The following is a 22,753-nucleotide window of genomic DNA, read 5'->3' on the forward strand; positions in this document are numbered from 1 at the left end:
TTAGTTTTTCTGGGATGCCTTCGTAAAGCTAACCAGATATACTCCCTGTGAACGCTATTAAAGGCCTTCTCGAAGTCGATGAACAGCAGGTGTAGTGGTGATTGATCTTTAACGCACTGTTCAATACTGATCCGCAAGGTGTGTATATGATCGATACAGGAGGATCCAGTGCGGAATCTTGCTTGTTTGGCATCGAGTGTGGCCTCGAGGTGTTCTCTGATGCATTCCAGAATGACTTTTGCTACTATTTTGGCAACGGCGGCGTCGGCAGGTAGAACACAAATTCCTCTCCAGTTTTCGCACTTTGTTAGATCTCTTTTAGTGGTGTCTACTACTTTTATGAGTGGATGAAGCAGTTCGCTGGATGATGATGGCGGTGCTTGTAAGAGCTCTGCGAGAATTCCATAAAGTCCTACCGCTCTGTTGTTCTTATGTGCTTTAATTGCGGAAACGATGTCATCATTACTGGGAGGAGCGGTGCAGATTTGGGGATTAGTTTGTTCAGGCATTGGCTGCAGGCTGTTTGCAAACGCTCGGTTTTAAACCGATGAATGGTGTTCTTTCCATCTTTTGACTTGCTCTTCCACCGAACTTATCACAGTATCGTCTCTTTCTTTCACCTGGTTTTGCTTGGAGCTGTGTGCACTGGTCAGCTCTTTGGTTATTCATTTAACGGTCCTGCTGTCGCACCTGTTTGCAGCATCTTCGGCTTCATGCAATGATGCGTTGATGTAAATACGCTTGTCATAGCGCACACTGCGCTGAATTTCTCTCTTTTCCATGTGGTACGAGGACTCAAGCTCATTTGTTCCTTCCCCTTGGGCAGCAGTTATTTAAGCACTTTCAGTTTGCGTTCGTTGATCCTTGCCCAAGATTCTTCTGATAGCCAAGTGTGGTTGCGTCCTTTTTTCTCACCGACTATTCTGTCAGCATCTGAAATTAAAACATTTTCCACAGACAAGTAAGACAAGTGTTCCCTAAATTGTTGACGATTCGTGGGATTCCTTAGTCTGGCGATGTTGAATTTGAAAGCTCATGTTATTTCGTATCTTCGAACTGTAGCTGTACGCAATCATAGGGTAGCTATCATTAAGTGGTTTTCACGGGCAAGTTTCATGTCGACGCCCCTTCTGTTTCGGCCATTCAATTTTATGACAAAGTTTGTGTTCAAACATATTGCCAACAATCGTTGCAGAAGTCAATGAGCCTCTCACCATTATCATTGCAATTGCCGACACCATGAACACCCATCACATGCCTCAGCCCATTGTTGTACTGCCAACCTTAGCATTGAGGTCTCCCCTAACCAAGACGGTCTGCGAACTTGAATTTCTCCCGACAAGTTTTAAGTTAAAACGCTTGCTTGCCCGTGGCATGATGGTTAGTGCGTTGGACTGTCATGCAAGGGGTCTTGGGTTCAATCCCTGCCTGTGCCACCTTAATTTTAAAAAAAAAAAAAATAATTTTCGCGGGTACTGCCTCTTGCGAGGAATTGACAAATCCTTCAAGAGTAATTCTTGTCATGTAAAAGTGCTTTCTCAAACTAGCCGTTCGGATTCGGCCTTAAATTGTAGGTCCCTTCCATTCCTGACAACGGTACTCGCACACATGAATGGTTGAGAGTTGTAAGTCACTAGGCCCTGGTTCACAACGGACTGTTGCGCCACCCCATTTGATTTGATTTGCTTGCTTGACTGTATTGTCGATGCTTGTGGCGATTGTACACCGAACACTAACATTGGAACCTCGATGGTACAGTCTTTGTGTAATTTTTCGAGATTCACCAGCCTCATAACTATACATATACTCGGGGGTGTACCACGAAACTTCCGTCTAAATTCTCTTCGGACGAATATGATTGACTGAAAAGGGTTGCACCGCTGAACTATCCAAATTCTTTTTTCAGTATTCATTTTAATAAATAAAAATACATAGAAACCTTCAAAATCAAAACAACAAAAAAAAAATGATTACGCTTTGTTTTTGTAGCACAATTCGTGAGCCACCCTATAGTTGCCTATCACGGCCCAATTTCGTCAGAAATGTAAAGTATAGAGATTCGATCTTTAGCCTTACTAAGTGAATGGGAAATGCATTAACACGCTGTCTTTTTTTTGCCATTGTGATTTTAAAAAAATCAATTCTAAGCTATACAAAACATTTTTGAGTGTGTCCTAATCATACAATTAATGAAATTTAAAATATATAGGGCCTATTCGTAGATCTTTGAAAAGTTCAGATTTTGTCTTTGCTAAACTAAACTCCAGTTTATGTTTTTAGTCATGGACAATTTAGACCCATTTTACGGAACCTATTTTTAAGCTATTTAAAAATCTATAAAACATCAAAAATAAACAAATTGATTGAAAAAACTACGTTATGAGATATTTTGTTTGAACATTTAAAAACAAAAATTAAAATGTTCTTAAAAGTTTTAACAGAACCAGGTTAGGGTTAGGGTTAGGTTAAAGTGGCTGCGGATTCAGAATCCACATACTTAGGCCAAAAGAAAGGCCCATTCTGATACCACATGAATCTAGAGAATTACTTCTTACTATTAGAACCATTTTGAGCTTTTTATAAAGCCAAGAAGATATTTAATATCCTTTTTAGCTAGTTCACTGGGATTATCAAAAGAGTAGTCCCCCAGATGAAGTTGATATCACGTTTTCCCTTAGCCAGGAAAGAACCTCTTTGATCGCTTAAAGTTTCGCTTGGAAGACGCTACAATGATAAGGGAGGCGAATTGAGTTGTCTAGATTAAGGTTTTCTGAGTAGACACCACTACCAACTCCCTCATTTGTCTTGGATCCATCTGTATAAAAATAAATGCTTTTGTCATCCCATTCATTGGATTGTATTAGAATGTTCTCCTGTGACGGCGATAGCAACATTATCGGCATACGCAACCACTCTGTAGCCTTCCCTCTCAAGTGCGACCAACAATAAATTTCTCAACTAACAGCAAACAGAATAATTTAAAGGAACTCAAAAGATTTTGGCTCTCAAGCTAAGCCATCTTCTATAGATTTAAGTGAGATTGTACATTGTACTAGAATTGTAGTAGAATATACCTTAAACATGTTTCTAACTAAAAAGATCTGCCAAATTCTTTATGATAAATTTAGACTCTAGTTCGGGTTTTAAATATGACTATGACCCATATAATTTAAGACATATCTAATCATAAATAATGTGACAACTCTAATCCCCAGACTATGCTACTTCTTTGAGCACATGGCACATATACTGTTACTAGTATAATAATTTATTTATTTATTTATTTTTTACCAAAAAGACTTTCAAATTTTACGAATCATGTGCCAAGAATTGAAATATACGCTCTAACCAAAAAAGAATCGCATTTAGATAAATTCTGCACTATACGCACGGCACCACCAAACCACAACTTAATAAAGTCAAGGCGATTAACTTTGGTTATCGGAGTGCAGCGCAGGAGGACACATACCTACTAAAGTCAAAAGATACAGACTTCGATAGACTCTTAGACAAGAAGGCAAGACACCACATAGACTTAGAGACTTTGATCAAGGTGTTGTAGTTATAGATCGTCATCTAATCGAATGGACCGATAAATTCAAAAATTCCGATTGCCAATCGCAGAGTTTGATTTTGATGAAAAATTAATGAATTTTTATTTTATGTTTTTTATTTTATTGGAACGGAGAGTGATTTTTTGTTTTTATAGAGTAATTGATATATTTTTGCGTTTTTATACAAATGGTGTGTATTATTTAATTAGTGGTCATGTATATTACATAAAAGAGTTGATAAAATCATGTGATTGATTGTATAATTTGTGTATACAATGTGCGCAAGTCAATTGCAATCAACACATCATAGGTCTCTGGCTGCCTCAAGTCTCAACTCAAATAAGTGTGTAGGTTGATTAATTTACGTACGTACTCGTACTTTTAAAATTATATCGTTAAATTGAATGGAATTTGGAGTGTGATTTTGATAAGCGAAATTATTAATTCTAATGGATTTTTATTAAGATTAAGGTTTATTGCTTAATAGACTTGGACATACTTAAAAATATTCTCGTTGGAGGTCAAATTATTATTATGATAGATAGAAGTTAATATTTTATGTAAATTTAATGTGTTCTTGCTTCTAAGGGAAAGTTAAGAAGAATAATTTGTTTTTAAAATATTTCAGTGTCACCTTAAAAGCTGTTTAATATTTTTGAATTAAGTTATACTTAAAAAAATTGGGCACAAGTTCGTAAGTTTTTCAAGTTTTTAGTGTGAGTGGGCCTCTTTTAAACTTTTAAATAATTATGTATTTTCTATTCAAAATGACAAGTAAAGTAAAATGCTATTATAATAATAAATGCAATACACGAAATGCAAAGTAACAACTCAAAACTTGTCAATAGGGAAATACCAACATGGGGCTTCAACTATTCCTACTCGCCATCGATCGTGTTCGGTTCCCGGGGATGTGTTTGAGTTCTTCAGTGCTCTTTTTCAAATTTAACAATTCCTTCTCGAATGTTCTTCTCGGCTATGCATTTCCTGTAAAGCAGCCATATTACCTATTTGAAGTGTGTGTACAATCCACTACCATTTGGTAGTGACAATGGGTTCCTGAAACGTTATCCTATATAGATCTTCATTGGTCGCGAAAACCCGTTAGATGTTTCATAGACAACCATCAATGAATTTTAGCAGTTTCTTGAAAATTATCGGTAATTTTCCAGGTGTTACCAACATAACACCATAACATTTAGCAACATCCCTAACACTGTTTTAGATTTCCCGATATTTACTCACTCTTCTCCTCCACTCTCCATCCATGCAGACAGAACTAAAAAAACACAGAGAATTTTTCTCCCGAAGCATTCTAAGATGAACGAATCTTTTTTTTACAGGGTCCAAGCCTCAGCGCAATAAATGAGAACCGGGATGATGAGAGACAACTTTACTTCTCAATTGCCTTCTAAGTCCAAAGAATCAGCGATTTGCAAGACTAATTCTCCGTTTGATTTCAGCGTTGTCGTTTTCTGAATTTATAGCGGCGCCAAGATAGACATAGTCCTTAACTACTTCAAAATTTTAGCTGTCCATGGTAAGGTTTTGTCCAAAAAGTAGTCGTTCAATGGTCTTTTTTGATGACAGCATATACTTGGTCTTGCCATCAATAACCAGCTTTTCCGCTACAATCGTAATGCTCAAAAGCTCACCACTCACATCACGCTTTGATCTTCCAATTATGTTAATATCATCGGCGTATCCGAGTAATTGGACGGACTTTTGGAAGGTTGTGCCTCTAGTACTGATGTTTTAGTTTTGCAAAATTCTTTCCAGAACGATGTTAAAGAAGTCGCATGACAGTGCATCGCCCTGTCTAAAACATTTTTTGACATCAAATGCATCGGTGAGATCTTGATAAAGCAGCGTGCATTCTCCATCGTCATTCTGCACAAACCGATAACTTTGACAATGATGCCAAAACTAGACATTGCTCTGCAGAGCTCTTCCCTATGGATGCTGTCATACGCTGCCTTAAAATCGATAGAGATGGTGGGTATCGATTTGAAGTTCCTGGGTATTTTCCAAAATTTGCTGTAATATGAGTATATGGTGAATGGTAGACTTTCTGTGTCTGAAACCAAACTGATAAGGACATATCTGGTTGTTGACAAACGGCTTTAGACATTAACAAAATACAGCAGAAATTATCATATATGTAGGTGTATGCTTTGCAGTGGCGAAGGCACCATATAAGTCGATTCCTATCGACTTACCTTTTGTAAATCTCAATATCAACAAGAAAAACTTCATGCAACATGTATATAAACAAATCATACAACAGCAACCCTTGTGACATCGACATTACTTTACAATAATTTAATCAACATGTATTTTTTTCTTCAAAGGTATGCCGGGTTATTATTTTTTTGCTGAATAGAGCAACATTTGTTTTCTCTCCCGTTTCCTCTTTTACTTCTCGCTAGGCGCGTGCTTCTTTATTCAACCAACGCTTTCTTAAGCATAGAAATAACCCGATGTTCACCGCCTTTCTTTCGATGAATTTCTGTGTATCTGAAAATTCACTTGCTTGTGCAAAAACAAACAAGATTGTTGGAAATGGAGAAATACGCATTAAGCGTGCGCATGTCAGGTTGAGCCTAAGCAAAGCAGTGCGTTGACGCACTACATTTGTTATTCATAGAGCAAACAAAAATTCATCCATTCTGTATAGAAAAAAAGCCAAACGTAACCCGTCTTCTATCGACTTATTCGATATTTTCCTTCATTCTCGGCGGATGAAGTTTAATAAGTAGGGGTTGCCACTTAACAAAATTGCGTAGTGGAATTATTTTTGGCAGAAAGTTACTGTAATTTTAATTAAGTGGCACAAGTAGCCAACATTAATGAGGCAGATTTGCAGTGCAAGGTGTGTAAATAAAAGTGTGAACAAAATTTTAATTGGAAGTGATTTGTGAAATGTGGTCGCATTTTGTTTAAATTTTAGTAACTTAAAAGTCACAACGGCTCTTATAGTAATAGATTGCTGTTTGAGAGATTTTCTGTTAGATGAAAATAATGACTTTGAGAAACTTAATTTCTTAAAGAAAAAAAAAGTGGTAGAAATAGGCAACTCTACCCCTCCTTTGAGCTTATCCATTAAATTAGAAAGCAAATATTTCTGGTGTTCTTTTCAATTTGATTCCAAATAAACAAACGGATGTTGAAATCGCAAAGAGAGAAATAGAATGTTTTGAGTCTTGGCTTGGCTCTGATTTCATAGAGAAATTTGAATCAATTTCAAAAGTCTAAACGCTAACGGTTGTGGAGAACCGCCATTGAAAAGGGTATTGCTTGAAACGGAATCAAAAACGCGCTATAAACGCTTTTTTGTACACAAATTCAAGATTATATTATAGGTCAAACTAATGCAAGATATAAATCTTTTACTAATTTAGTATTCTTAGATTAACATTCTTAATAAATCGAAATAGGATTCTTTTGTAGCAAAAATGCCGTATAAAAAAATATCTTCTTTAATAAATATTTTTCATGGAATATTCGATTTTAAGGCTTTAAAAAATGAACTTAAAGTTTTTGCATACAACTCCATCCTTTCGTCACCTTGAAGATTAAGCACCCATGTTAGACATGTTACGCGACACATTTCCTCAAATTTTTAAGTTGAGTAGATTGTTTTTAACACTTACGAATGGTGTTACTTCAGTTGGGAGATCTTTTTCAGCAAGTATACATTTCTGATATTTTTTCTAGTCCCTCATTTTTCTCCGACTTAACTTTATAAATAAGTCACGCCTCGCCACTGATGCTTTGTTCAGGAGATTGGTAGTTAGCGCAATTCAGATGGTCCCCTTTCTTGTGTAATGTTCAAACTGTTCTGAAATTCCACCCATCGGGCATACTTTGCAGCACATTCCCTACCAACTCATCGCCTGCTGCTCTGCTTTTAATAACCGTGGGGCGGAGGTTAGTGCGTTGGACGACTGGAAACTGAAAACTGAAAACTAAAAATAAATGTGACAATTCTGTTATGGACTAAGTTGGTTGGGGCCACGAGATATTCGTGCAAGAATTGGCGCAAGATCATCATCGTTGATCTTCAAGGGCAGCGATTAGCTAGCAGAAGTATAGTAAAGTACCTCGGTATCTGGTTAGATCACTATTTATATTTTGACAGACATATAAATGCTGCTCTGACCAGAGGAGCCTTCGCTCTGACAAAACGGCTGTTTTACAGTGAAGGTAATTTGCTACATGGCCATCATACGGCCGATGATCGTTTATGCCAGATGGATAAGTTGCAGGTGTTCTAGCGGCAGTGTTTAGGACGCTGTACCGGCTTATATCGAACAGCCGAATCTTCTTTCGTGCATTACTTTTCCAACGAGGTCCTATTTAACGTGGCCCGAATCAATATAATTGACAATTTCGTGGTAAAACTCGTTCGACAAACAATTTAATTATGGGGGCGTTCTTATCCAAACGACGAGTATTTTGAGAGTGCACGGTTGAGCGGCTTCATTTTACCAGAGGCATTCCTCTTTTAGATAGATGCTGCCTGATACAAGATTGATTGCCAGCTTCGCTAATGTACCACGTCAGACGACGAACCGTGGATAGGCGAGAAGGTGTTGAAAAAAAACTGGGTTGGACTGTCATGCCAGAGGTCTTTGGTTCGATGCCTGCATCTAAAGTATTTTTCAAGGGTACTGCCACTTGCAAGGTTTTTAAAAAGTCTCGAAGCGTAATTTATCAAATTAGCCGTTTGGATTCGTCTTAAAACTGTAGGTCCCCTCGATTCCTCACAACATTACTCTCACACATGAATGGCTGAGAGTTGTGAGTCACTAACGGTCTTGACGGTCTGTTGCTGCACTTAATTTATTTTCATTTTATTTATGATACCATTTAATTTTTAATTTAATTCTTTTTATCGCGTCTTGCGCTACGTCTATGTACCTTTTTAATATTCATGCTGCATAATGATTCTAGCTCGTAGCTTCCTTCACCTCGATTACCTGCAAAATGAGCTTTTAATTCCGTCCTATCAATGTTTTTTACCGAAGTCTCGTCCAAAAACCAGGTGTTGATTCTTTATTACTTATGACCGATTATTCTTTCGAAACCTGATATGAAAACATTTCTCACAGAACTAATGGTTTTCTAAGGTTTCGGAAGCTACCCTGAAAAGACGATTACGGACAAGCTTTATGTTAGCACCTATTTTATTCTGACAGACTGCTTCTGAAGCGTCGACTTATTATAACGTGTTCAATTTAATTTTAAGAAGCTTGTCTATCCATCACATCTCAGTTTATAGGTCTGAGGTTCTAAGTGTCAGTAGTATGTAACAGGTATCAAAACTTTCGTTCTTAAGCAGGATAAGAAATAATTTATTTCTGAGTTTAGTCCTGTAAATAAATGTACTCGACATTCAGAACACGTTTTTAACATAGGCTTGGACTAAGTTATCATTATTAAAACTAAAGCTACCAATATTTCTTTTTCATTCAGTTAATACCAAAATGAAATAAGAGTACATAAACAGCAAAAAGATTTTGACACTGTAAAAGAAAAACAAGGTGATATTCTGTCGCTCCCAATTTCGTGTCCAAATACAAATAAGCCTAAAGTTAGTTCGACGGTTTCACAATTGGACTTTGCTGAGTTTCTTTTTTTTTGTTATCCAAAAATGGAACATTTTCAAAGAATGTCGATCACACACTGAATTTAAAAATTCCATTCATTCAAAATAATATATCACAGTAGTTCATTCATTCATTACTTTTTATCATACTTCATGGCCAAAACTGAAATTTAAGTTTTATTTTGTTTTAAACAAAAATTCAGAATCAGTTTAACTTCTTTTATAAACAAAATAAAAAAAACAAACGACCTCCTTAAAAGCAAAGTTAAATTTGTTACCGCATGAATTATGCCCATTGCGCTATGCATTAAGGCGCGCAACTATGCCACTGCCACATGCGATTAATGTGATATTGAAAGGCTTTTGATTAATTAAATGCATCACGTCACCACGTGGTATAAACAAAGATTAATTGAGTTCGATCAAGGTTTAATGACCATATCTAAGAAAAACCATCAAAAGGATCTAGATCACTTAAAGAAACAAATATAAATTTCTTAACCAAATTTGACGGTCTTGAAACACACCATTGCAATACAGAGGCAAATAATGGTGTCTAACAAAGAAGACAAAAAAGACTTCAGTCTCATAAATACCTACAACATGAGGCCACCGAGAGACAAAAGCATTAAGTCCACCAGCAACTTGGCATTTACCATTAAAGGAATGCTGACTCTTTTGTGTGTTCGTGGTGTCTTACAGTGCAGCTCGAGACTTGGCGCAATTTAAAGGCTATAACTTTGTATGGTTAACATCAATATATGGTAGTGTGTTGTTCTCAGAGAAGTTCCGTTTTTGGAAGCTCCTATTATAAGTGAAGATTGAAGCTTGAGCTCTCTGTTACTTGAGTTCTCGGCAATTGGTCTCTGAAATCCGCGTTTTCGCTAGATTGTTTTTCGAGTGCCCGCCCCCAAATTTTATCAGATCACTTACGGATGGTTATATTTTTCTTGTTTTACATATAGCTGTCCAAAAGGTTTATTTATTGACCCCCGATTAGTTAGGGGACTTGATATTTATATTATTTATGCATTTCAGGTAAACCGTATACAACTAATGGCGGCACTACTGCAATTTGTGGTACATGTGAACCTTAAGAAAACAACATGCAGCTGCTATGGGTTAATGTGGCGAATACGGCGCTTACATGCAGATTTGCGCTGATTCTGTTCGAAAGCCCGAGCCAATTCTGTGCCATAGCTGATTTGTTTTATGTGTGATTGAAAGGGAGTGGTAGCAGTTGGCGGTGGTGGCGAGCGACCGACCGATGACGAAACGGTTGAGGTGACGTTTATGCTTACGACTGACAAATAAGTCCAATTCTTAGTGAACTTTAAGTGTCTATCTTGTTGGCTTAGGTTTTTTTCTGATGTTAGTAATAAAAGACGGTAACACGCAAATGCGTTGCACAATTTAAATTTGCGAAATGAAGTACAAAAAGTCTTATTCTCAATGACTTCTAACGGTAAATGTGTGGAAAAAGTGTGTTGAGTGGACTTAACAGCTACCTATTTGCTTTGATTTCAACAGTTAGGAATATGTATGAAGACCATTTGGAACGATTTTGCAATTATCATATCCGTCGTCGTGGTGCGTTCGTTGTGGACTCGTGGTCAATATAGTTAATTGCTATTCCTCACAAAGACTAAAAGTTGACAAATAAGCAGTTAGAAATACACTATACAGTCTTCATCGCTCGATTGAGTTCATATGATTGGTTTTTAGAGATTGAGAAGGTTTATAATTCTTTCTCAAATACAAAATCAAGCAGATAGATACCTGATGCTTAGAGTAGTTCCAATGATTTTAAAGTCAACAAATCACTTTACACCAAACAGTGTTAAGTTCTCTGATGGTAAATATAAATGTTTGCATAAATAAAGTTAAAGAATTTTCCGTTCTTTTTTTAAGGTCAACTTAAATGGAAAAGATGACAAACTAACACCACAGCAGCAAGTAGAATTTTCATGCAATAAATTAAATTTAAATATTATTAACTTCAGCTTGTATTCCAGGACAGGTTTATGTTTTGACTTTCCATAGGTGGAGTACCGCATAAAAACAAAACCTAATTATAAAATAATATTTGTAGGTACCCATAATTTAAATAGCTACATATTTTTCTTAGTTACAAATTAATAACATTTAACATTCATCATTCATGATGAAGTTATAAAGGTCAGCTTCTCTCTTTGATTAGAATGCTTTTATTTTTTCAATTTAATTCCGCAAGGTGATTTTTGTTCGATTCAACATTTTCTTGGACAAAAGATTACAAAGGTTCAAGATCTTATTCTGGTTTATACAAGTGCGCTAGGTTTGTATTTGTGTATCTTTACGATAATCCAATTAATTTTGATTTGATTTTTATCTAGACAAATTAAAACAACAGTTAAGAAACTATATTGTAGAATTATTTCCTTATGGGGTGGAGGTCAATAATAAACAATTATATAGTTTTGTTTTGTTATTTAATATATAAAATTCTCTTGTCACAGTGTTAGTTAGATTCAATACTCCTCCGAAACGACTTAACCAATTTCAATGAAATTTTTGCATATACAATCGGTAGGTTTGAGAATAAGTTTTTATCTATTTTGTATATTCCTAAGTGCTATTGTTTAATTGTATCAATATCGAATAAAAAAACAATGACCGACTATTTGGTGGCACTCTGTTACTTCTTTCAGGTGATTTTAGACAAACACTTAACGTTATTCCGCGTTCAACGTACGCTGATAAGATCCACGCCACTGTGGCGTGATATTGAAAAAGTACAACTGAAAGTAAATATGCGTGTTCAAATGCTTCAAGATCCATCCGCTGAAACATTCTCAAAACAACTGTTAGATATAGGCGACGGAAAAGTTACTACCGATGAAACTGGGTGCATAAAATTACCAGTTTATGATGCCACCGAAGAATTATCCAACTGAGTTTTTGAATTTATGGGATTTACGTGGCATGCCACCGCCTAATTTTCAACTTAGGGATGGATCTCCGGTAATTTTGCTTCGTAATTTGAACCCACCATGGTTATGCAACGGCACGCGATTAGTAATTACAAAAATAAGAAAAAATTTTATCGAAGCCATTATTCTAAATGCCAAATTCTGAGGTAAAAATGTATCATTACCGTGAATCCCTATTATACCCACAGATGTGCCAATTCAATTCGAACGCCTTTAATTTCCAATTAGATTGGAATTTGTAGTGACTATCAATAGGTCTCAAGGCGATACGATGTCTGTCTACTACTGAGATTTGAGCAACAACGTTTGTCGGGTAAGCTAGTTATTATATAAAATAATAGAAAAGAGTTAATGATTGTGATTCTAAACTTTAAAATCCACCATTCAAAAGCTATGAAAAACATTTGGAAGCGCAAGAGGTTACATATACCCTTAACATGTTTGAAGTTTTAACACAATACGAGCTTAAAGAAAGGAGGAAATACCGGAGCGCATTTGAGAGAGTTGGGTTAAGCATTCTACATTCTCCATGTGCGGTTAAAAAAAAATCTCTCTCTCTTGACATTACAGCCGAAATTGAGCTCATGGTAAAACTGATGAGCATTCCTAAAAGTTAGAGCATTACGGCTGAATTGTTAATTTTTAAGGCTCTTTTTTGAATTCTATCTAAAAGACTTAAATTTGTTATAGGGGAAACCTTCCCAAGAATGTGAGTTACATTCATGTTTTGGACAGATGAAAGCTTTGGTAATTACAGACAAATCAGGAAGGTTGACAAATTACTTGCACGGTCGAAGAAATCCTAAGCACCTTGCCATAAGAGGTGATGTGTGAAACACATACGTAGTACCGAAAGTTAATAAGTTGAGACAAATATCAAGGAATTTATACCTGGTATGATAAAGGTGTTAGAAAGGTGAAAGAAGAAATTTGTCATTACTTCTCAAGAGATATCGAAGAATACTGAGCCAAAGCGGATCCTTAATCCGTTTTCAAATGCAGCTGTAAATGAGACAAAATTGTCAATCAAGCTCAAGGAAAGTCTGTTGGATCAATCTGCCGATGGAATGCTGCAATTAAAATTAAAGTCTTTTAATTTGGATAACTTTTGGTTAAAAATTAAATTAGAATATCCTGGATTAACATTAGAGGCTTTGAAGTATTTGATTCCATTTACCACCTCGTACCTGTGCGAGTGTACATTTGCATCAATGGCCAAAATTAAAAGTAAGGAAAGAAAACGATTTAATTCTCAACGTAGCGGATTCACGTTGGGAGAAATTGATTTCTGAAAAACAAGCGCAACCCTCGCATTAAGAATAACTTTTTGTTAATTTGATACAAATGTTTAATATGGACTATATCTCATAGTTTATTTTTATTATTTGTTTATTTGACACAAATGAATGTTTCCTTTAATTATAATTTTTCTTAATAAACCTCTTTTAACTTTATTGGTTTGTTTAACTGCAATATTTTCTCAACCTTTTTTAATTCCTCGTAAGAATGATTATTAGCTTAAGACAGTGTTTTCATGAACTTCACACGTTGAAAAACACTGTCTTAAGCTAATAATTAATCAGCGTTTGCATGAACTTGGAAAGAAGCGGCATGGGTGCAAATGTGCGATGGTTGGATGGGTAGGAGGATTCTCCTTTTTAGGGACAGGTGGGGCAAATGCTGTTTTCCATCTGCTCGGAAAGAGACTCTCAGAGAAGAAAAGACGTAAAAGCTAACCCAGTGGTTTTGCTATGGTGTTTCGTACGTTTTTAACAAATGACCAGACATTTCTATTATCTTTGGGACATTGTAGTACTTTTTGCTGTAATTTCTAGTCATGCATATGACTAGAATATGACTTTCTATCTTGTTTGAAGTTATTCCGGTTTTCCTCAGTGGGGTTGACTTTATAACAACGGAAACACAAATTTTTGAACCTAATAAATATGGATCAAATCAAAACATGAGTTAGTTCTCTTTGGGTTTGATAGATTTGACCATTTTCGGGATAAAGTTTATCATTCCCTATATAAATGAATTTGTAACCATATTTTCCCTGGAATCCACGTCACTATCCAGGAAGTATAGTGACCAGTTAAAGTTCCTTAATAATTCGTTGAGACTGTCCCAGCTGTTTTTCTCATATTTCCAAACGGTTCTCATAGGAGCTTAACTGGGTTTTATTGGCAGATACTATATAATGGTCTGATGTCTCTAGAGGGGATAACACACCAACTGCAACGTCAGTTATCCGAGTTTGCTCGTTAACTAACTGAGTCAGATGGTTTAACTCCGAAAAAATCACGACATACCTTCCTCAAGGTTTCAGCTGACCATAATAGCCAGCCACGAGGAATTGTGAAAATTGAAATCGAACCTAACAGCGATCTCACTATGCGGAAAATGGGATACAATTTTTTGTACAATATTGTCTTTTAACTTAATTAAGACTTATTAAAAAAACAGTTTTTTACAAACCAAAATACATTTGTCTGTTTTTACAGAAGCTAGGCTTTTAATAACATCAACATTTGTCAATTTTCAAATTATTCTGCTGTTGAAAAATATTTATTGCAGTTTTCTTTGATTTAAAAAAAATAGTTTCATTATTTGTAAAATTATTTATAGTGTGAATAACGTAATAACTTGTAGACTTGAAGTTAGTACCAATATAGGTTTGTGAGATAGCTGAGGCCTACTAAAATGTGTTTTTTTTTTTCAAGTTGACATAGCAAAAATAATACTTATAATTTTTTTTAAAATTCCTCTGTGCGCCTGCAAATCTTGATCTGTAAAACTTAAGTTATTAACAATCAAAAAATTCACATTTCCTTGAGACATGCATGACAACAAAAACTGATATGTACCAACCACAAAAACCAATCTATCAATTTCTTCCCAAAAATAAGGGAATGTACTCACGTACTTTTAATTCTAAAAATTAGTATAATTAAACTTACACAAAAAACAACCACGAAATGAAGATATAACTATGAACTCAACTTCAGTTAATATGAAAAATGAAAGTACATCAATTCTTTAAAATTTAAAAGTTCATTACTGTGCCATATAATGAGGTTTACCTTTACCTATCTTCATTTTCTTATTTTAATAGGATTACTGACCTAAGGCCACATATAGCATAATATACGCGGATACTGAATCAAAAAGATGAACAATAAACATGGGGTGTCGGATTTCTTGATTGTTACATGTAAGAGTAACATCATTAATCAAAACCCAAAAAATGAATTTAATTTTATGATTTGACTTTCGGTTCAAAATATAATGAACTTCTACTTTCACTGCCTTTTTTCTTGTTGAAGATAATCACTTAATAACATACTCATATGGAAACAGAAGGAACAAGTGCGTGCTAATTATTTTCGATGATGATGATAAATGGTTAAATAAATAACAACATTTTAAAATTATATAACATTTTTAAGAAAATCACGTTATTAATTTTGTATAATTTGTTTCTTTCTAGAATATTTATCTTAGCTGTGGCATTAGCCAGCGTGAATGTTGCAAGAGGACAGTTTCATCCCTTTGGACAGAATATAAACACAGAATATGGACAGGATTGTGCGCTTATGTTATCTGGACCTGGAAGATCATCAGTCTATGATTACAATGTTAATCTTTTTAGAGGAACAGTGTAAGTAAAACAATTTTTCATTTTTAAACTACATACAAACTAAAACAGATTGCTTGAAATGAAAGAGCTGAGCAAAGAACTTTATTTTGAAATTTGACTTAATATCAAAAACAAAACAAATTCTGACCACATGCCACTTGCCCCAACTTGATTTACATACATATGTTATGTATGTTAAAGTGCATAGTGTAGTCACACCAAAGGCAAAGGAGATTCAAATCACTGTTTATTTTTCAGTTGCTTTTGATCTATGAGGTGATGTAATCTCAATCAGATCTTAGCGCAGTGCAACATAACAAGATGCTTTACTAGCATAATATATCTACAAATGTCGACTACTTGGTGAAGAACTTGAAAACCAGTACGTGTGTTAGGTGTACTCGTAGGTATGTTGCATATGTATGAAGAAAGCGAAAGTGGTTTGCATGCATATTATTAATTCGTGCCAAGACACGGTGGCATTAACCAGATTTTTCACTACTTGTTGATATTGCGATCTGCTATACGCTCCGATCTGCAGTTCATGGGGGCAGTGTTGGAGAATTTTATTTTATAATAATAATAATGGTATTCAGGTCACTCTGTCTAACTTCTATAAGATTGATCTTCTGTTGTACATTCCTATTTTCTTGACTATGATTGTGGCCTTGTTAGCTGAGTTAGTTGTGCCAAAATGAATCATACATATGTAATCAAATTTGTGCTGAGAGACAAAGATCTGTTTCTCAAATTGTTAGCTCGGAAGAAAAAATATGAAAAATATACTTTTAACAATATTTGAATGGCAGAACTGCTGTAGGCATAAGATACATAATTTACTTTCCTGAACTGTCACAAAAGGTGTGAACATTTACATTTGCAAAACACTTCAGGCACATTTTCATGGGAATATGTTTGGGGTTTTGATGAATTTATCAGATTATTTTGTTGATTTATTTAGCGGCTATAATGTATTTTTTTTTGAAGCTGGAGATTTTGCATGAGCAGATAACTATTAATCTTAAAATATATTGCATATTGACTTCTCAAAACTTACTTGAAGTTGTGAAAGGATTTAAACGTGCATTTTTGAAATATTGTGTATCAAACTGAATTTTATGTATGGAACACTTACACTTTGCTCCTAAGCCAATTTCAGGATATTGTGTTCTAATTTATTCATGTTTCTGAAAATTCTAAATTATTTGCCATGATTTATCGCTGCAGTTAAAAGATTTATTTGTTTTTGGAGACATTCTAAATTCCTTCAAAAAGCTGACTCTATAAGTACGGCAGTAGTAAATTCAATACCATCCCCAACTTGAAGTTTTTCTTGACTTTCGGAAATTTGATTTTTAGCACCTCTCTGAACATCTAACTTCTTGTGGTATGAAGAATATACCATAATTTTAAATGAATTTGACGTTGCAGTTTCATACTTTTACAATGTTTTAGAATCCTTCATAAAATATATTGCTACTCTTACTTACTTACTCAAGGTGGAGCTACATTCTAGGTGGACCTGGGCTTCAACTAACATGCGTCTTTAGCCAGCTCGATCTCTAGCAAGCTGTCTCTATTTTCGCATGCCAAGTTGGTTGAAGTCTTCACCCACCTGCGTGCGCCATCTGAGTGTCTTCCTCTCCTACGCTGGACCTCGGGTTTGGATTCAAAGAGCTGGAACGATAATGTCCATTCGCTCTACTTGACCTAACCATCTCAGCCCTTGGACTTTAATTCTGCTAACTATGGCAGTTTCGCTGTACAGCCCGTACAGTTCGTCGTTATATCTTCTTCTCTATTCTCCATCAAAAACCACCCGAAGAATTTTCTCTCGAAGCAGCCTAATACGCTCTCATCTTTCATTGACAGGGTCCAGCGCCATAAATGAAATTCGGGATGATGAGTGTCTTATAGATGCTGATTTGAGATGCTCGAGAGAGGACTTTACTATCAAATTCCCTTTTAAGTCCAAAGAAGCACAGATTTGCAAGAGTTACTCTTCGTTTGATTTCAGCGCTAGTGTCGTTGTCTGTGCTTATAGCGTTGAGTAGGTAGACAAAGTCATTAAATACCTCACAGTTATATCGTTTTTGTTTTGTCCAAGCCATCGTTGTTCAATGTCTTTTTTCGATGACAGCATATACTTGGTCTTGCCCTCATTGACCACTGAACCCATCTTCTTCGCTTCCGTCGCAATGCTCAAAAACGCTCCACTGGAATCACGCTTTGATATTTCAATTATGTCAATATCATCTGCGTATCTAAGTAATTAGAGGGACCTTTCGAAGATTGTACCTCTAGTTTTGTTGGGTTTTGCATAATTCTTTCCACAACGATATTGAAGAAGTCGCATGACAGTGCATCGCGTTGTCTAAAACCTTTTTTGACATCAAATGCATCAGTGAGATCTTTTCCTACCTCGATCGTGCATTCTCCATCGTCATTCGGCACAAACCGATACGTTTGATAAGGATGCCAAAACTCGACATTGCTCTGTAGAGCTCTTCCCTATGGATGCAGACGCGGCATTAAAATCGATAAAGATATGGTGGGTATTGATTTGAAGATCCTGGTTTTTTAACAAGATCTGCCATAGTGTGAATATGTGGTAATTGGTTGACTTTCCTGGTCGGAAGCCATACTGATGAAGACCTATCAGGTTGTTGACGAACGGCTTCAGATGTTGACATAAAACGGCAGAAAGATCTTATATGCAATGTTAAGGAGACTGATCCTCTGTAGTTGGCGCAATTTAGAGGGTCCCTTTTTATGTATCGGGCAAACATCCCCACTTATCGGGGATGCTTTCTTCCGACCATATTTTGCAAATGAGTTGGTGGACTCTTTCTACCAATTCATCACTTGGTGCTTTAAATAATTCTACAGCAATGCCGTCAGCTCTCGTAGCTTTGTTGGAATTGGCGGAATTGTTGATTTGCGTCGACTAGGTTGAGTGGTTCTATCTCCCTTACAGCGAAATTCGGTTCTTCATCGCCATTTTATAGTTTGGAGAAGTGGTCTTTCCATATTCTCAACATGGACTGCGGTTCTACTAAGATGTTTTCCTGATCGCCCTTACAGGCTTCTGTTCGTGGCTAGCACCCTTGAGAGGTTTTTTTTACCTTGTTGGTAAAATGTATGCACCTTATTCCTGTTGTGACATCCTTCTATCTCCTCGATCACGCGCTTCTCATGCTCTCTTTTTTTTCCATCTAAGAAGCCGGTGTTCCTCTCTCCTCTTCTGCTCATAGATCTCGGGAGCAGCTCTGGTCCTTCTATGCAGTGCCGTATTGTATGCTTGTTGTTTCGCTGCGTGCCCTTGCCGGAATTTGTCGTCTAACCAGGGGTTTCGTTGTTGTGATACCTATCAATTCAGAGGCGGCATCTCTGATGGCTGCAATGCAATGTTGCCACTGGTTTTCAATGCTTAATAATTTTCTAGCTAACGACACCTACAAGAACCTTTCATTAGATAAAACTGTTGATATCTGTAATGCTTTCGCAACAAAATATCCGTGAGTCATTTGTTAATAACCCTGAAAAAGTTGATGTAAAATATTTTCATAATCTTCACTCCTTTTCGGAAACTAGCTGTAGTCACATACCTTTGCTTCAGAGTACGGTCCTCGATCTTTTATCTGCGTTGAAGGATGACTGTTCAGTCGGTCCCGATGGTATTCTCCCGATAGTATTAAAAAAATTTAGTAATGTTTTAGCTAAACCCCTTACGTTCTTATTCAAACTTTCTCTAAAAACAGGCAAATTTCCAAGTATATGGTAGAAAACAACAACAGGCTCATTTCAAAGCTTTCTTGCATTCTAAAAGTATTTAAACAATTTGTTTGTGAAAGTGTAGCATTTTATAGTAAGAATCTCATTTGCCAACAGCAACATGGTTTTGTGAAAAAAAGGTCAATCGTTACAAAACTCCTAACATTCTCAAACTCATGTTCAAACGATTCAGAACAAGGTTCTGAAGTTGGCTCTGTATACAATGACTTTTCCAAGGCTTTTGACCAGCTAAGCCACGGAATTATTTTATTTAAACTTAAAGCTCTTGGTTTTTCACCATTTTTCTTAGCTTGGATCAAATCATAATTTGAAAACAAATCCTATGAGGTAAAATTTGGAAATTGACATTCTGAACCTTTTGTTGCTCGATCTGGTGTTCCCCAGGGAAGCCATCTTGGCCCTTTTCTATTCATCCTGTCTATTAACAACGTATCGTCATGTCTACGCTCAAGGAAAGTTCATGTTTTTGCTGACGACATGAAGATTTTTAAAATAATAAAGTCCACCCATGATCGTATTCTTTTACAAGCCGACATTGATAGTTTCACATTTTGGTGTGGTAAAAATAGCCTTTCACTCACCTTCTTGGAATGATCTTTACGATCTGCTCCCTATGAACATCGTATTCAGCTTCTTCAATTGCAATCTCTTCATCAACTCATTAACGGTGAATTGATGCACCTTATTTGCTATCTTGTGTACATTTGAATTACCGAGGCGCAACTCATCACCTGCGTACATTTGATTTTATACATATTGACTTCCATAGAACTAACTATGGGAAGAATGAAGCTTTAAGTCGAATGAGCATTTTTTATAACTTAGACCGTTCATCGATAGATTTAAATTTAAATAAGGTGGGATTAAAATCATTGTTTGGAACCAGTGCTCCACAATCGTAAACGTTCTTATTTTATTTTGTGTTCTGTAATAGTTAAATGTTAATTATGTTTTGTATTTTGTGCGTGTGTAAGGCTTTAATAATTGTATTATTTTTTTACTAATAACTAACACAAGCACTTATAATGAGCTTCTGATCGTTGTTTGAAGCTTGCTTCAAGCTTACTACTTCCTGAAAATTCTGAAGTGTAAAAAAAAAATAAAGCACCTAAGTCAAGTTTTTAAAAATTATCTCTTAAATAAATATTTTTTAAAACATGTCCTTCAGCTTTTCTGTTCGCTTATGAAGTTTTTGGAAAAACAAATCTTTATCAAACTGGCCTTGTAAAACTTAATTGATAAAATGACTGAGGAACTCTGTTTTAATTTATGAACTTGGTATACAGTTATTGTTATCTTTTCAGGTAGTTTTACGTTTTAAAAAAATAATAATAATGAATCTTTCTGTTTTACCGTCTTCAGACATAATTGTCATCCTAGACTTTCTACAAGCAAGTACATCAAATGAAAATGAATTTCCTCTCAACTAGGCAAACAGGAAACAACAATTCCAACTGTGATTGTCACAAATAATAATATTTTTCCTAAACAATTTTAGAGGTTGCATTCATAGTTAATAGATGATGTCCATAATATAACAAAAACAAAACAAAAATTCCCCCAAACACGGTTGGAAGAAAAATTTCTTCAAACACTTTTCATGATTAAATTGCACTGCAACACGATAAACCCTGCGCCACCACCGCCAACGATGCGATGGTACGCACTCTCTCGTCTAACGTTTAACGTCTAAGACCAAAATGACGTTTCCTCATTCATACCTCATATTAGTGAAAATAAATGTATTTTTCCTACTTGCTCATCCAGTAAAACCTGATTTTGGATAAAACTATTTTTCAAAAATGTAACTTATTATCTTCAAAAAAACTGCACTTTTTTAAACTTATCTTAAACCAAAGTTAAACTGCATGCCTCCGTGGGGCTTGGGACATCACATCAGTCTTGTGATCTAGCTGTAAAATCCAAGAAAAACAAAAAGAAAAACCATGGAAAGTGCAGTTTGTTGCGTTGAGTCTGAACTAGTTCAAGACACACACATAGTATATACACACTTTTTCATTCCTGTTGCACAGATGTGGAAATTCCTTAGATGATGAACTGTTTGTGCCTCCTATAATACCCACCCAAATGTATTTGCTGTGCATTTTTGTGCAACTTTGAAACTCAAGTTGAATGGTACAAGTTTAATGTGGTCTAGACCTTTAAATGGTAAACTAAGGCACAGACAAGACTCAAGCTCATGTCTTTTGATGTGCAATGTGCACCTTGAGACTGAAAGTGAAATGCTCTGTTAAGCTCACGTGATGTGAATGCGGTACGTTTATTTTCATGGCCGATTACTTTCAGCCGGAAATCCAACTATAGGTATCGTCGTCGTCGCTAGTGTAGAGCAAAACGACCAGACACAATTTTTAAAAGCTCCTGCAATATGGTGAATGTTGTATTTAGAGTGGTGTTGATTTAAACGTTAAGGTACGTAATGCTTACCCTCTAAACATGTAATAAGTTATTTCGAGGAAAGCAATCTAGCGAATTTTGAAACGAATGGCGTGTTTTGAATCTCTGTCATCTTATTTAAGAATATCATGAAATTAAGAGGTACTTCGATTATTTTCGTATTCGTGACCATAAAGGATGTTATTTTCGACGTGTGGTTTTCAAGAAAAAATATTTAATGCTACACCCAATTATGTAGCTTTATTATGAATATAATAGTTTTCTACTATGTTTCGGGAAAGTGGTCGATAAACGATAACGAATAAATTCCATGTGAGAGGCTCAATTATCGACCACTCGGTCAGGTTTGGGGCCCTATGTCACTAATAACTCACTTAATATTCTTTTCCATCGCGTGTCAAAAGCCTATCGCCAAAAACCCGATAGGTGACATTCACATTACGATAGATCTTAGCAAACAGGTAAGAACATCAAGATGACCGTCTTTTTGTCGATTTCAAGGCCACATATACAGTACCTACAGGAACGAATTGTTTAGAGCTATGTCTAGTTTTGGGATCCCTGCAAAACTCATCCGTTTGAGTACAATGACCGTGGAGAATTCGTATTGCTCCAGAAAAGTTCAAAACAACTTAACCGAACCTTTTGATGTCAAAAAAGGTTTTGTCAAGGTAATGTGCCGTCGTGTGATTTTCTTAACATCGTCCTTATCAACACTAGACTAATTATCTTTTCAAGGTTTGTCGAATTACTCACATGATGT

At 35.8% G+C, this 22,753-nt stretch overlaps 2 protein-coding genes across 2 annotated transcripts in view; both read left to right on the top strand.

Annotated features, from left to right (window-relative positions):
- The window catches only part of LOC129943324 (U-Kazal-Dg21.2-like), a 219,569-nt gene that overhangs the window by 138,633 nt on the left and 58,183 nt on the right, over positions 1-22,753 (top strand). The window lies entirely within an intron of this gene.
- Positions 1-22,753, top strand: part of LOC129943321 (peroxidase) — a 102,917-nt gene that overhangs the window by 28,283 nt on the left and 51,881 nt on the right. The window contains exon 2 of the mRNA XM_056052664.1: positions 15,628-15,798. Coding sequence (XP_055908639.1) covers positions 15,628-15,798 — 171 coding nt within the window. The remainder of the gene's footprint in view (positions 1-15,627; positions 15,799-22,753) is intronic.

The sequence above is a fragment of the Eupeodes corollae genome, chromosome 1, assembly GCF_945859685.1.
Source record: "Eupeodes corollae chromosome 1, idEupCoro1.1, whole genome shotgun sequence".
In the NCBI taxonomy this organism is placed as follows: Eukaryota; Metazoa; Arthropoda; class Insecta; order Diptera; family Syrphidae; genus Eupeodes; species Eupeodes corollae.